General features: G+C 34.4%; 1 protein-coding gene across 19 annotated transcripts in view; it reads left to right on the plus strand.

Annotated features, from left to right (window-relative positions):
- MYCBP2 (MYC binding protein 2) overlaps window positions 1-16651 on the plus strand; it is a 177458-nt gene that overhangs the window by 90524 nt on the left and 70283 nt on the right. For all 19 annotated transcript variants that reach the window (XM_042029615.1, XM_042029618.1, XM_042029620.1 and 16 more), the window contains 12 exons: window positions 569-843; window positions 1786-2007; window positions 3663-3854; window positions 4679-4885; window positions 5631-5762; window positions 6302-6480; window positions 9152-9294; window positions 10074-10174; window positions 11325-11543; window positions 12640-12865; window positions 13166-13284; window positions 14530-14617. In XM_042029615.1, the coding sequence (XP_041885549.1) occupies window positions 569-843; window positions 1786-2007; window positions 3663-3854; window positions 4679-4885; window positions 5631-5762; window positions 6302-6480; window positions 9152-9294; window positions 10074-10174; window positions 11325-11543; window positions 12640-12865; window positions 13166-13284; window positions 14530-14617 (2103 nt within the window). The remainder of the gene's footprint in view (window positions 1-568; window positions 844-1785; window positions 2008-3662; window positions 3855-4678; window positions 4886-5630; window positions 5763-6301; window positions 6481-9151; window positions 9295-10073; window positions 10175-11324; window positions 11544-12639; window positions 12866-13165; window positions 13285-14529; window positions 14618-16651) is intronic.

Genomic DNA, 16651 nt, shown 5'->3' on the forward strand with positions numbered 1-16651 from the left:
TTTGATCTAAGTATTCATGTAGGATATGATATAAAATACAATTGCTCACAGAAATGGTTTTATTGGAGCAATTAAAAGACTTGCTGTCAGTAACAGGATATTTTCAATTGTCTGCATAACAAAGTATCCCAGTAGCACACGTTTACACTGTAACCTCTCTATTTTAAAGTTGATTTCCTCTTTGACTTGTCAGTTGAATTGTTTTGGACTATTTGTATCTTCTTTTTTCCTATTTCTATACGCAGTGTGTGCTGTAGTGGTGATCACAGTGTGAATTTGAAAGGTTGTTTTCATGCATGTACTTTAACAATGCTCATATTAAAATGCAGCATATATTATAGAAGACCAGAAATGTGGGAGTTTTTAATGTTCAGGTTTCTGTGATAAGAGTTTAACACCCTTCGCTGTTTTACTTTTGGAATTAACTTTTCAGAATTTAGATTCAACAATGTTGCTAAATTCCAGTTTTTCTATTTGCAGGTAAAATTTTAACATGAAAATTTTAACATGAAAATTTTAACATGAAAAAAAAAGTACATTTAATGCTTCTCTTTGTGTAATCTTCTAGCTACAGCTAAGGCGGTTGTAGAAGAAACCAGCAAACTAGCAGATTGCATTGGAAAAACTAGGACCTTGCTGAGAAAAATTTTATCTGAAGGAGTTGACCATTGCATGGTGAAGTTGGACAATGATCCACAAGGATATCTCAGTCAGCCTCTCAGTCTTTTAGAAGCTGTTCTTCAGGAATGCCATAATACATTCACAGCTTGCTTCCACTCATTTTATCCAACACCAGCTCTCCAGTGGGCATGTCTTTGTGACTTGCTGAACTGTTTGGACCAGGTACATTAAAATGGCACAAATAAATGTTAGCTTAGTTTGCCCTTTTGCTCAAGTTGAAGCCAAGTAATACTAAAACTGATATTAACTTTTTGCATTTATCCTGATTTGCAACTTGAGTTTTGTTGTCTTCTGGTTTTTTCTTTTTCTTTTTTTAATTACTGGGTATTGGATTTGTTTCTGGTTTTGTTTGTTTGGGGTGTTCTCTTAAACGTAGTTCAACAAGAGCCTAGGAACTTTGTCATCTTTAGCTTTTAAGATTCTCTGTGGGACAGCGAGGAAAATCTGTGGTGCTGGTTACTGTCAGCACCTGCTTTTTCCAGTGTTGAGGCCGTGCCTTAGATGTGCTTACTGTTGCTGCATGTTGCCTAAGAGCATTTTTTATCACTAATACTTTAGTAATTCCTCTATTAAACATTACAGTAGTGCTCTTATCCAGCCAACTACATGAAAAGCAGCTGGAAATACTATTCTATAATCAACAACTTTCTTCTGGGTGTTTTGCTTATTGTGAATGAGCATCCCACATCTAAACAATGTAGTTGGTTGCTTGCATTGCTTGTGGTGAGATGTAAACAGTTTGCTGCTTTGCATAAAAATTCATTCTTCAAGGAAGAGTCAGTTCTTTAATGTATTTCTCTAATTAAGTTGTTTAATTATAAGTGTTAATTATAAGAAATGCCTTGTCTTCAAAGGATACCATAATTTCAAAAGTAATATTAGACGGGTTTATTATTTTAAAATAGTCCAACCAAGAAATTCTAATTACTCCAGTATTGAAGATCTAAATTCAAGCTTATGAGAGAAGGTAATGTAAAATTCATAGGAAAGCTTCCTCTAAATTATTTTTATAATTACAATAAAACTGGAAATTTCCTTTCAAAAACAGTTTCTCTTTTTTCAATGCAGTGGTGCCATTCTATTAATTTCTTTTCATGTCTTTAGGACATCCAGGAAGCAAACTTCAAGACCTCCAGTAGCCGGCTCCTTGCTGCTGTCATGTCTGCTCTGTGCCACACTTCAGTAAAGCTGACCTCCATCTTCCCAATTGCCTACGATGGAGAGGCCTTGCTGCGCTCCATGGTTAAACAAGTCAGCACTGAGAACGACTCTGCTCTGGCCCATCGCTTTCCTCTTCTGGTTGCACACATGGAAAAACTCAGTCAGGTTAGGATGTATTCTGAAAGTTTAATGACTTCGTTTACTTTGCAGCAAAAAGCTGTTATGTACCTTGAAGTTTTTGCTTGATGAAGATGTAAATGAATTTGCCTAAGCGTTTTCTTTCTAAAAGGCTTAGTTCAGAAACTTATTATTTTTTCCAGTTTTCAACTTCTTGTGTTAAATATTCCACCTATTTCTTCTTTGGAGAGTGTCTGAGCAAAAATGCTTCTTGTCTTGGAATATTAAATTGGAAGAAATATGCTTGGAGTAGTGTTCTGTTGCACAGTGTTTTCTGTAACAGTTTTTTATCTTTTTATGTGATCACAAGGAGGAGCATGTAGATAGATTTGGTGTTTTGAGGAAGAGTCAACACAACTTTAGTAATAAAAAGTCATGTCCCAAACTGGAGTTTTTAAAGGGATCAACAAGGGAATCCCAGTTCATACAGTTCTAGCAAAAGTTATTAAACAATTTCCTAGTCAAGGGCTCTTGAATGCTCTATTTTTGCAGTTCTGTTGTTTTAGAATCAATTTACAGGAATCAAAAGGGTAAAGATAATAATCAGGGAAATGGGACTACTAAATAGCATTCTTCACTTCAGAAGATAACAGGGGTAAGATAGTATGAAATTATGAATTATGCAAGAAAAGTAAATTAAGGATAGTTGTTGCGTCTACCACGACCAGAAGTTCTGAGCAAAAGGTAAGGTCAGAGGTTTTCTGCTCTTCATAAAATACGTAGTTAAGCTGGGGGACATACTCCTGTAGGCCATTATTCATGGACTTGAAAAGCACCTGCACAAATTAATGAAGAAAAAACCCAGCAGGTGCTATTAAATGCAAATATAATATTTATGCTGTGGATACAGCTGCCTCCTACCTGTAAAAGATGGAAAGTGTTCTGTACAGGTTTGCTTCACCTGATTGTCTTCTGTATTTGTTCACTCCTTGGATATTTTTAGGAGACAAAAGGGTGAGAAAGATAAACCTTGGATTTTCATCAGTAGAGCTGATTTTATTTTTCTTAGCGGAAATGATTTTCAGTATGGATATGACTTAAAAAAGAAAGTGGATGTCACTCCTAGGCAGAAGACACAGTAGATGCCTAAGCTTAGATTTGTTTCATAGTCTTCATTCAGCAAAGAACAACTGTGTTTATAATCATCCTACCACTGGTTTTATCTTACATCTTTGCATAGAAAATTCTTTTTGCTAACACCAAAATAACAAAGTTTCCAAGTTTCTTTTTTAGACACTGCAAAAGAAAATTGCATTAACAGTTTCATAGGTAGCTATATATCCACTGTGTTGTAATGTATGCTTATAAAGCCCATGGGTTTTATGGGCTGTATAGGTTTTATTAGGCTATAAAGAAAAGACCTCTCCTGGGAAGGACACCTGGATATGGTATCTTTCCAATGCAATAAAAAACTAGTCACCACCTCATTCAGGAAATTAAGAACATTAATCAATTCCTTTGACAAAGGAATACACACTATGGTAGCTTTGCAAATTTTTAAATTTTTTTCCACCCTCTAGACATGTGTAATCTTTATGAAGTCACAGATATTTCAATTACCTAATACTTACAATATGTGAAAGTTTGTGTTTTGTTTTTTTTAATAACCATGTCATTTGCCATTGTTTTTGGTCATACTGTAGAGTGAAGAAAATGTTTCAGGGATGACAAGCTTTCGGGAAGTGCTGGAAAAGATGTTGGTCATTGTTGTTTTACCAGTACGGAACAGCCTTAGAAGAGAAAATGAACTTTTCTCTTCACATCTGGTTTCTAATACCTGTGGGTTGCTTGCTAGTATTGTGAGTGAGCTTACAGCATCAGCATTAGGATCTGAGGTAAAGCTACTATAAAATAATTTTTAGAAGTCTTTCAGGACAAACGTATTATGAATGTGATACAGGCTGTGACGGGTATTTTTATAGGTGTGCAGATCTTTCAGAGATTCTGGAATTCTCAGTTCTGAGTAGCTCATATGTTTTGCATAAATTTAAAAGCATACATTCACTGTACTAGGGAAGTACTGTTGATAATTAGCTACTTCATTAGGGCTGCAGAATACTTCAGATTGTTTAAAAAATGGCAAATTTGAGTACTTCGATTTTTGCCTGCATATGTATTTATATGATCAAATATCCTTTCATGAGGCCTGTAACTTCATTAAGTGACAGGAAAGTATTTGACTTTGTTAAAGGGATGCCACTGTTTCTGTGTTATCTGTTATCCACAGGCTTTTCTCACAGAAAGAATCAAGCTTTTGATAACACCTTGATTCAAGGTGGTTTTACTATTACATAAGATCTGTTTCTGCTCTCTCTTAATCTTGACTGTACCTAAGGCAGAAATACCTAACCTTTCTTTTAGTACAGCTAATCTGTATTTTTTTGTATTTCATTCTATAAAATATATATTTGAATACTTTAAAAAAATGAGTTGGATTCATAATTATTCCTAGTTAATTTCTAATTATCAGAAATACTTTCTTTTTAGTCAATATTAACTAGAAGGCTAAGTAATAGCATCTTCTGTGGTTTCTGAGTTGACTTCTAAAATTTACCCAGTTGAAAAATCTGGTAATTTAATTCACTTAACTTCGCTTTATTAAAGTTGTCTAACATTAAGCAGTTAATATTTTCTGACAACTGTATTTGACTTTCTACAGGTTGATGGACTGAATTCTCTCCATTCTGTCAAATCCACTCCAAACCGATTCACTAAAACAAGTCAGGGAAGAAGCTGGAATACTGGGAATGGATCCCCTGATGCAATATGTTTCTCTGTCGACAAACCCGGTGTAGTTGTAGTAGGATTTTCTGTTTATGGTGGAGGAGGAATTCATGAGTATGAGTTGGAGGTATTAGTTGATGATGTAAGTACTGAATTTGGGAAAACAATTTGAACAAAAGTAACCTCCGACTTTTTTTTTTAAAGTATGTTTTACAATGTGATATTGTCACATTCTTATTCAATCTAGACTACCAGTAAAACATTGCACTGGTTGTCGAGTTTTTTGGGTTGCTTGTGGTGGAAATTTTTGTGTAACCACAAGCTACATACCATTCCTAGTAGGATCCCTATCTTGGTTATTGTCTTGAACTTTACCTTATTACAAATAACATTTGAAGTATAGGGGGCATTTCAGTTTCTGGAGCTAAATGCAGATTAGTACCAGTTATCTCTCTGTAAACTGTGAATGAAAGTAAGAAATTAAGTTAAAACACAAAACTGAAGAGAAGGGTTATGGCCTAGCAGCATGACTGTACCTACATGTTTCATGTGCTGCTGATATTCTCTCTTAGAAGTAGCATAAAACTGTATTGTGCGTTCTTGTAATGAAGCAAAACTCAGTTTTTACACACTGTTGTTGGCTATAACTGATGATTCTGATCTCTTCCAAAGGACAAGCACAGGTTACTATGGGAAATTAACCTCTCTGCTCAGTAATTTTTCCCTTTAGGAGAAAGGCTTTACTGTTGACTCTGAACAGGTTTTTCATCTTTTTATTTGCAATGCCACATGTAAAAATTTATGTAATGAAACATTAGTTGCACAATTGCTTGTGTCATGTGCTTACATTATAAATGTGTTAAAATTACTTTGTTTCTTTGAATCAGAGTGATCATACTGGAGATGCAACTCATTCTCATAGATGGACATCTTTAGAATTGGTTAAGGGAACTTACACCACAGATGATTCTCCTAGTGACATAGCTGAAATCAGACTTGACAAAGTTGTGCCCCTGAAGGTAACTAAAATAAAAGCACATCTGTAGGTTTTATAGAACTTCTTTAGATAACAAAATTGAAATGTTCAATGTAAATTGTTTGGGGTTTTGTGTGCACATTCACAAGTTGGTCTTCACATGTGTGCTTCATAAAGTCTAGGTTTCATGCTGTAAATAAAAAGTTCTGAATCCTGCCAACTAAAAGAAATTAGATCCCAGTTTTTATAATAGCATAAGATAGGTAGTAGTTGCTTAGTAATTTTAGAGTATTTTTGCATGTTCAACTTACTTTGTGCAACTTGGCAGTTAATTTTTTTGGGTCTGCGCTTACTCTTAAAGCAATTAGTAGTAATTTAAGTTACGGTCCGTAGTTTGGGAACACAGAACAACTTTGATATTCATTAAATGCTGGATCTTTTTTTGTTTAATTTCATTTGTAGAGTGCTTTGAAGGACTTTTCAGACTCTCCAGTATTAATTTAAAATAATAACTGTCATATACCATGAAGCCATTAGATACTTGTTTTTTACTGCATACTGTTTTTGGCTCTCCATTCTAAGGAAAATGTGAAATACGCGGTTCGTTTGAGGAATTATGGAAGCCGGACTGCCAACGGAGATGGCGGAATGACGACAGTTCAGTGCCCAGATGGCGTGACGTTTACATTCAGTACGTGTAGTCTGAGCAGTAATGGCACTAACCAAACACGAGGACAAATCCCACAGATTCTTTATTACAGGTTTGTGCGTTGTAATGATTCATTTCTAAGAAAAGTGAACAAAACCATCACAGTGCTATTATACCACATCTGGTTTTAAGAAGTGATAGAAATAAATGCATCCAGAGTGTGTTTCTGATGCCTTTTCTAGTCTTGCCTTAGGTTCTGTTTTTTTTGACTTGACAAATAATTTGGTGGTTGACTTCTTACAAGATCCATTGTTTACTACTTTAAAGCTCTAATATGGGGAATTCCTAAGATACACTATTTCAATTTCTGTTTTTTCTGTATCATAAGAGATATTTGAGAGATTACTCACTGGAATGTTTATCTCTCTCATTTATTCAGTTCTTCAGTTTCCAAAAATGATGGCATCATGTAGTGAAGCAAGGTCTATTTGTATAGGAACTGTCTCCTCTGTTACTTAGAGTTCAAAGGTATAAAAAGAGAAATTGCAGTTGCCTGAAGAAAATCAATTGAAACATCTGACTGTGCTTGCAGGGAAGCTTTACTTCAGCCTTTCAGGGTGATAGTAGGAATTCACTTGTGTTAATGCTTTTGCAGAAAGCATTGCTTTCATGTTTGAGATGCTTACCCTGATTTGTATAGACACAATTGTCAAACTGGCAGTACAAAGCTGATCAACAGAAGATGGAAGGAATAAAAGGATCAACGAATAATAATTTACTTTTGTATTTGATTGTGTGAGGGGTACCTACCTAATAAAAGATCTAGAAGATATAAAAAAGTAATGCTACACCAACTGATGTATTTTAGACTAACCAAGCACATGAACACATTGCTCTTAAGAAGGTTTTAAAGAAGCTAAAATATGGAGAAATAAAGTGGCCAGCAAAACTATAATAATAGTATATTTGAAGATACAGGATAGCTCTAAACTACCTTAAACATGAGATTGTCCTCAAAGATCCAGCTTGTTAGTAAAAACAGTAATTGCTTATTAAAGAGTGGAATTGCAGTGGTGCAGATCATTATACTTTAATTGATTTAGTCTTCTGGAATCTTGAAATTTATTATGAAGTATCATAATTGGGAAGCATCATTATGTAAGAAGGATGAAAGAAGATAAGGAAAATGTCTATTTTTCACTCTTAGATTATCTGCTTTTATACAGGCAAAAGAGAAAATTAAGGAGAAATAACAATTTATTTGATTTCAGAAAAGCAAAGGACATAATTTCAGTAATGGAAGCTTCAAGGCATTCTAACTTAATGGTATATTAACATATGAAAAAAACTCACACCAAAGTCCTGTCTTCAGATCAGAACAGTCTCAAGGTTTTTTCGTTTCAACTGATAGAATTTGAAGAAGCTTTTGAAAGACTGTAGCAGTACAAGTCAGAACTGTTACAGAATAAATTGTGTTGAAAAAAAATTGCAGCTGCTGACTGTAATCACAATGTCTTTTGTAGTTTGTGTGAACAAGATAATAATGTGTGAACAAAGTAAATAATGATGCATGACTGTGGTTATGGACTTAGTTTGAGGACTCATAGTTTGATATATAATGATTTGAAGTTTTGATTTGTCTACAATAAAGAAACAAATGTTCGGTCAACTATTACAGAACAGCTGGTAAAAGTCACACTCCAAACAAAATGGAGGATGCTCAAATACCAATAGAATTCTTTCTCATGCATATGCAAAGAAAGACCACATACAGAAGTTGACACACTTTTGATGCGGGCAGAAAAGTTTTGAATGGATGTGTTGGAAAAGTACTCAGTTGAATTCCACCCACCATCAGTGGCTAAAAAATTCAAATGAAAAAGGCTTAAGGCTGACAGCAAAGCTACATTTCTAGGACACATTAACAAAACAAATAATCTTTTTGTAAGAATGATTAATTCACATCACAGAGAAGGAGAGGTATTCTTGTTCCCTGAACTGCTCACAGTAAAATTTTTGAATGTTCTGAGGTGCTAGTCCTGAAATAATAATGTTCTGGAATTAGGTTTTGCAGGTTAGATCTTTCTGGACAAACATAAGATATCCAAAAGAGAATGGAAGGTTTTGTTCTACATGTTGACTATGTGATTTTATTTCTCTATGCCAGGACTTAATCACTGTCATATTGAAGGCTTGAATTAGATTATAATTGTCATTTGATTGCTTTGAAAAAGCAAATCAAACCACATCTTTTATATAATTTACTGAAATGGTACTGTGCATAATGTTGTTGTTTAGGAGAGCCCAGTTTGACATACAGAGGGGATTTAAAAGAAAGAACTATTTGTTGAGGGTGAGCCCAAGACTGTATGCCAAAGCCATAATTAATCTTTGAAATAAGAAGGATGAGTCTTTTTCTCTTATGTAAATTCAGAAATATCCATTAACAAAGTTTGACTTGTTTCTGTGATGCATTTAACATTGCTCAGTTTTTACCAAGACAGGCACCTGGCTTTGGAAGAGCATAGCAATTAATACTTTTCTGTGGTTTAAAAGGCATGTAGAGAAAAGAAACACTGCAGAAAAATGCTTTTTATGCTTTTTGCCAAATAAAGTTTTTGCAAAGGACTAACAGACATTCCTCCAAAATATCCTCCATGATTTCTTTTGTTTTCTTTAACACTGTATTATAAATTGTTTTGCTTATTCTATGCTAAAAACTAGTCGTTTTTTCAATGTAATTTCATGTTTGTGAACTTACTTTAACTTAATCCACTATCCAGGAGTGAGTATGATGGAGATCTGCAGTCACAGCTGTTGAACAAAGCTAATGAAGAAGACAAAAATTGTAGCAGGGCTCTTTCTGTCGTGAGTGCTGTTGTACGAGCAGCCAAAGACTTGTTGCACAGAGCTCTTGCTGTAGATGGTAAGGCTTGAGAAAGTTTACTTTACTTTTCAAAACTTGATACTTTGCTAGCAGGCCATCATAAGTAGAATATCACCTGAATACAAGAGGTGTGATATTTCTCTTTTCCATTCCAAAGAATATTTTTCTAACCTTTCATTCCTATAGATATCGAACTGTGAGTAACTTTTATAGATCATTGAGTTATACTTGTGATATCATAGTCAGATACCTTGTATAAATTTGCTCATCAATTTAGCAAGTGTCATATTAAAGCTGGTAAGATTCTTTATTTCCAAAGGATGTTCTATGACAGGTTAGTTGCAAATTTCATGTGTGTTTTGCACAGAAGTCGTAATCAGCAGGACTGGTTAATGTAGTTAATATATAAGCACTTAAACATCCCTTTTTGAGAAATGTGGATATCAGCCATTGTAGCCAAAATGTCCAGAGTATTGCATAATGCTATAAAAATTAATTTGAAGAGCTGGGAGGACTGCTGTACTTTTATACTGTAGAAAATACAAACACAGCTTCACAAAATGACAAAGAATGCAATAAAGTAATGCTCCAAGAGAAGGACATTTTTCAACAGAGAACTGTATATAATGACATACTTATCTTGGGTGGACTTGGCAGACTCAGAATTCAACAGTCCCTAAATAATGAAAACAATTTGAAGTAAAAATAGTCTAGGAAATAGAAGTTTAACTCACAAAGGGCAAACCAGAAAAATAAGATGTGCTTTGAACTATAGTATGTTTATTAATAATACCTCTGTTCTAATTATCTTTATTTAGCTGAAGACATTCCAGAATTACTCAGCTCTTCCAGTCTGTTTTCAATGCTGCTTCCCCTCATCATAGCCTACATAGGACCAGTAGCAGCAGCTATTCCCAAGGTATGCTCCTCAGCAGAAATTCCTGAAGAAATGTATGAACGTTAGGCAAGGGAAAAGATTTACTCTGAAAATTTGAACATTTTGATTTCTTACTATTTTGTAAATTAGTGGTTTATATTGGATAACATGACTCAAGAATTTTCTAAGAGTCAATAATTTTAAATTAAATTGAAAACAGTATTAAAAAATACCTTAAGGAAGCAGAGAAATATGACAGGCTTTAATAGTAGGAAAAGATAAGGAATGAGAAGAATGTAATTTACAACTCATTTATGAACATTGGTGGGATGAAATTTTTTTTATGTTATATAAATTCTATTTTTACAGTAAACAGCAAAAGCATTTGCTCATTAAATTAAGATTATTTCTGTCAACTTCAGAGGTTGAAAGATGTCAGCTATAAATAAAAGAACATTTCTTTCCTGTGGCATGGCATTCTTCCATGTGCCTGGTCTGGGACACTCTTGAAATCTGTTATTAGATCTACAAATGTCAATAATCCTTAGCTAGTAGATGCTATTGCCTTTTACTGCTTTTCTCAGGAGCTCGAAGCTGTTTTCTGACTTCTTTTAAAGCGGGGGGGGGAAGAACTGACCACTTAAAATCTAGCAGACATGTGAAAGACAGTGTCAGATTTTAGTTACCTTGTTTCTTTGTTGAACTGGGGTTTGAAACAATCAAGTGTTTTGCTTTAGAAGTGTTCCTCTACTTAGAAAATGGCATGAAGACTACAGGGACCAATGCAATGCTTAAGGTTACATGCATTAAAATATGTTGAATATTTGAAAAAAAAATTAATATTATTATAAAGGACAACTGAACTATGACTTTAGTATGGTATTTGTTTTCTGTGAACTTGTGATTACTGTTTGTTAATGTTCAAGGTTTTAGCAGAAGCTATTTTAGGGAAAGGATCTCACAGTTATGTACAGACTTGTTTCAGCTTTGGCAAGTCTCCAAGAGGAGCTTAATGTACCAGTTTTTCCTATCAGGATTGTGTAGATGCAGAATTGAAAAATGATGGAATGAATTGTAGTTAGTGATAGTCTGAGAATGTTCAAGCAACCATTGAAGAGAAATGGAAGTATTGGAGTATTGTTTTCACCAAGTTATAATACTTTATAGTAATACATGTGGTGTTATGTTACAGGTTGCTGTTGAGGTCTTTGGCCTGGTACAGCAGCTGCTTCCTTCTGTGGCAGTTCTGAATCAGAAATATGCCCCTCCAGCTTTTAACCCAAATCAGTCTACAGACAGCACCACTGGAAACCAGCCAGAGCAAGGGCTTTCAGCTTGTACTACCTCCAATCACTATGCTGTTGTAGAAAGTGATCATCCCTATAAACCTGCCTCTGTTACACACTATAAGGTGAGCACCATTTCTAAGTGTGCATGCTGCTTCTTAAAAGCTTGACACGAGTTTTCTTGAGTCAATATCTGAAAAATTGTCGCCATGGATGATACTTAATATGCTCCAATATAGGATATAGTTCTTTATATTATTGCTGTACTCTTTTCTGGTCAAAACTTTCTACATCAAGTATAGTGGAAACTAGTGAAGTTTTAACTACCTAATTCAGGTATCTGCTCTAAGTCCTTAAATTTGCATAGTCTTAGATTTTTCTATTGTCATATGCAGTTTCTTTGCTCTAGCTGTACGGACTGTAGAAGTTCAAAGTCTTTATGTATACAGTATATAACCATAGATCAGACCTTCTTACCTTAATGCTAGAACAGTGCTTTGAAAGAATACCTAAAGTCAATTCTAGTCAAATTAACATCCGGAAGTAGCAAACGAATAATCAAGAGCCTGAACAGGATATTAATTATTATTCTACTATTCCACTGCTTGTCCTGTGAGACAGCAAAACATCCACTGTGGAAAATGTAGTTACCATGTGATCATCCTGATGCAGTAATGCTTAGTTTTGTCCTAAAAATTTATGGAACATGTCTAAAGCCTCGGGTTTAGTGGTTACTGCATTTGAATTTCTGTAGCTATATGCTATTGTACTGCAGGCCACATCCACAAGTGGGATTCAGCTGCTCTGTACTTTTCTGGGATTGCACAAAACAGATACTCAGTGTGTTTGTTGAAGTTTTGAGTTTAGAGAAGGCATGAGAGTTCAATGTCTGTAGTAGTCTGTGCTTTTGTTTAATGAACCTGTACAGAGTTCTTAAAAACAATCACAAGTGGTGTCAACACAAATGCTTAATCAGAATATTAAGTTATAATACAGGATTCTAATTGAGTAAAGTGTAAAGCGTTTCAGGTGTACATGAATTTCAAAGAATAAATTAGGTTAATGTTAATTTAAAGCATATCAAAACAATTGTGCAGAATTACATCATTAAATCACTTTCGTAGACTAAAGTAAAGGCCAAATGGAAATGAAGAAATAAATGTAAAAAAACCCTGAGAACTCCAAAGGCTTGGACATAATTAAATTGTTGCTTTGTTTTAGGTGACTTTTCCTGAATGTGTCAGGTGGATAACAATAGAGTTTGACACTCAGTGTGGCACTGCTCAGTCAGAGGATGTTCTTCGTTTACTAATTCCTGTGAGAATTGCACAGAGCCTGGGATTTGGACCAAAGCATACTTCTGTCCATGAAAACCTTAATTCATGGATAGAACTGAAAAAGTTCTCTGGATCTTCAGGATGGCCCACCATGGTATTAGTATTGCCAGGTAATAAATAGATACTGATGTAATTACTAGTAATGTGAGTTACTAAAATAATTAAAGGAAGTTTGATTTTTCTGCAAAGTTATCTTAGCAAACGAAGTTGAAGAAGGATCTTTATCCAAGCTGGCAAGTTGATTATATTTATAGTAGGTTTCTTGCTTGAAGTGTTGATCTGCTCTTCTTCCCATGGTTTTAATCCACATTTTACATATAAAGGCTGAGTTTTGTGTATATATGTAAAAGAAACATACAAAAAGAAGAGGAATATATTATTTATTTTATTTATCCTTTTACTTGTTTAAGGGAATGAAGCTCTTTTTTCTCTGGAGACTGCATCAGACTATGTGAAAGATGAAAAAGCTTGTTTTTATGGTTTCAAATGTTACGCAATTGGATATGAATTTAGTCCAGGATCTGATGAGGTAAGGAAAAAGTGAGATAGTTATAATTGCTGCACCTAATAAATCTCTCCTGTAAGGCTATTTTTTGAGGATAAAAATATTTGTATTTCCACTTAGGACTAAGTGACACTGGCAAAATATTTTTAGATTCCTTTTATAAAAGTTTTAACATCTTTTGTTAAAGACATTATTCATTTGGGATGGCTTTTTGCTTGGTTTGTGGCAGTCTACAAATACATAGTGTGGTTTTATCTTCTATGTCAGTGGGATATAAGATTTCCTGAAATTCTCATCTTTTCTTGCATCAGAGGCCCAAAGGTTTGGGCATTAGCATTTTACTGTCACTACCAATTGAATACATATTTGCATTATTTTTCCAGTGCTCACTCTACACCAGAACTCTCAGACTCCTTGGAAATGCTGTGCACATTTAGGCAACCTCAGATTTTACCCAGTGGTCTCCTCATTTTGCCTTTAAGAACATGAGTCGTTTCCACCACTCTTTATTGCAAAGGGAAGATTAAATTTCTTGTCCTTGACCCAATGCTTTCTTTTGGCTTATTTTAAGAGATTATTGAAAACACTTAAGTTTTATAATAAACCCAAAAAATGAGTCTTCCCTTATCCTGGGAGTCTTTGGACCTGTTGGTTCATGTGGACTTCGCAAGGTCTGCATCTTGCTTACACTACAACCCTCACAGAAGATTACCTCATCTTATTCCTGGATTTTGCTCAAGCTAAATCATGTGTTCAGGTTTTCAGAATGTCAAGTTCTTTGGAATTTCTTTCCATATCAGATAGAAAACATACTGTAAGATTATTAGCTATGGTGGGCTCAGTGGCTTTCAGCAAAACCAGATTTATAATTCCTACAGATCTAATTAGTCTGTTTTTCAATAAAAATAACTTTTGCTTAACCAAAAAAACCCCATGTAGATTGATATGTCCTTCATTTTCTTTAAAGCATTTACAAACAAAGCTGCTGGCATGTTTTGAACACTCAGTGCTAAAACATGCTAGCCAATACCTTAAGTCTAGCATCTAAGAAAAGTTTTAAGTAATTGTTTTCAAATGTACCTTTTTATTCTAAAAAGTTTGGTACACTGTCCTGTGTCACAGCAAAGCATAGCAGTAGCTGTATGACAAGAAATACATTGCTGAGAAGCTTTACACTGGGACACACAATATTTCTTAAGATAAACATTGGCAGGAAAACATTTTTTTTCTGAGATACTGATTTTGTTTTAAATTTTTTTAAATTTGAAGGGTATTATTCAGCTGGAGAAAGAACTGGCAAATTTAGGAGGATCGTGTGCAGCAGCTTTGATGAAGAAAGATTTAGCGCTTCCTATTGGTAAGAACATACTTTGTTATTTCATCATTGTCCATGTTTTCTGAATTAATAGTACATTTAAAGCTTATTGTTGCTTTTAATTAGAGATAATACAAAATTGATTCTTCAAACTGAATGAATCAAACAAGATGATTAAGTTGGTGGTATTTTCTGCTTACACTTTTCCCTTCGTGTGCATATGGGGAGGAGGGAGACCTGGTCATTTAAATTTGAATGAACTCACCTCATCCACACGTAGTGTATCAGTGTATGAACTGAGTCCCACAGTTTCCTTGCAGTACTTCATAAATGTGCAGGTATTATCTTTGTATTTCTCTTTCACTGTTTTTTTTCTCCCCTCACTCCATACCTCGCTGAATAAAAAAATTCCTGCAGCATTAAATTGCAGAATTTGAAATTGCTGGTTTAAAATTGAAAGTAACCATTGCATCTGTAGACCTTATAGCTAAAAATATTTCTACTACAGCTTTTTTACAATTAGAAATTATATACTTTTACAGCAGGTGCAGCAAATAAAGGTTTATAGTAACCCAGTTGCAATTTTAAAAGTAAGGAAAAAAGAGTTTATGAAAATTAATGGATATGGAGATTGAATTAAAACTTCTAATGATGCAGCCATATTATGTGTAATATAATTTCTCGTAAATAGCATCAGTATATAGCAAAAACAGGCTCATAATATATAATAGGATACTTTTTGATGGTTTTAATTTAGGAGCACAAATGAGAGCTTGGATATTGTTACACTGGAAGCATAGATTAATGAGCAGGAGAGCACTGATCAGTGTGGAGTTATAATCACAAAACCTACTTTGTATTTTTTAACCCAGTATTTTGCTTGTGTATTTGGATTGTGTACAAATTTCTTACTTTATGTTGTAGGGAGACACCTCAGCTGCACTGGTAGATCTGTATTTCACTCTCCAAAGTACAGGCAATTCCGCAGGTTAAATAGTGCCCTCATCTGTTATCCCTCAAACTCCTTAGTTTTGTTGACTTCCACAACGCCCCTTTATCTTGCCGTTCTTCTATGCAACAAAAACAAAAAGATGAAATTGAAAACCTTCTAACTTAATCTCCCATATTTTATAATGCCTTGTACTTCTCTCTAGGGAGCTTTTTTTGCTTGTTCTGCCTAAATGCCTAAAACAAGAAGGGAAAGTAGGTGACACATAGATTGACTTTATGCTATCAGTGGAAATTTGAAATAAAATATGCAGTTAAGTTACCTTCTTTGAGAGTTACACCCAAATACTGTTTGAATTACCGCGTTCAAAAGGTTGTTCTTCTTGCCAGTTGAAGACTTAAATTTAAGATACTTCTTCCTGAGAGAGATCTGGTCTATGAACAAGATCGGTCTTAACAGCAGTGTGACATTTGTTGATGTATTTAATATTATTGCATTCTTAACTGTATCAGATTGGTGGATTTCTGAGGGCCATTTTTAGATGTGTCTATTTCTTTGAATTTTAAAATGCCTTGGGACTTGATTTTTCTTACTTCTTTCTTCTGTCTAGTAGAATTGCCTGACGTGTTTTTAAAAGAGAGTAGAAAAATGGTAACCTTATCTGTTCTACTCTTCTGTTAAAAGACTGTATTTGGCAATTCTGGTCACCTTGGAATCAGACTTTTGAGTTGTATTTGTGAGAAAGAAACATTGTGTAATAATATGTATTTGAGCTTTGTGTTTTAGGAGGAATCATGATTTACAAAATTGTACAGAGTTTATCAGGTTTTCAAATAATTCTACGAAGGTAAGCTCTTAAAAGAGTTTACAAAGGTAAGCTCTTAAAAGAGAGCAGCTGTTGCATACTTACAGGTACTGCTTCCCAGAAACCATCTTGACCTCCCAAAATCTTTCTGAAAGTATCTAGCCACATCCAAAAACTTGCCATACATACTGTCTTGGAGATAAGAAAATAAGCACCAAATTTTTGTTCTATGTAACTTACGTTGTTCCTTTGTGTGTGCACTGAACTACACAATACTGCATGTTTACTATGTTATTTGAAAATACTAATATTTCAGCTGCTG

This window comes from Corvus kubaryi, unplaced genomic scaffold (assembly GCF_017639235.1).
Source record: "Corvus kubaryi isolate FWS band 111438036 unplaced genomic scaffold, C.kubaryi_AGA036_p1.0 37328, whole genome shotgun sequence".
NCBI lineage: Eukaryota > Metazoa > Chordata > Aves > Passeriformes > Corvidae > Corvus > Corvus kubaryi.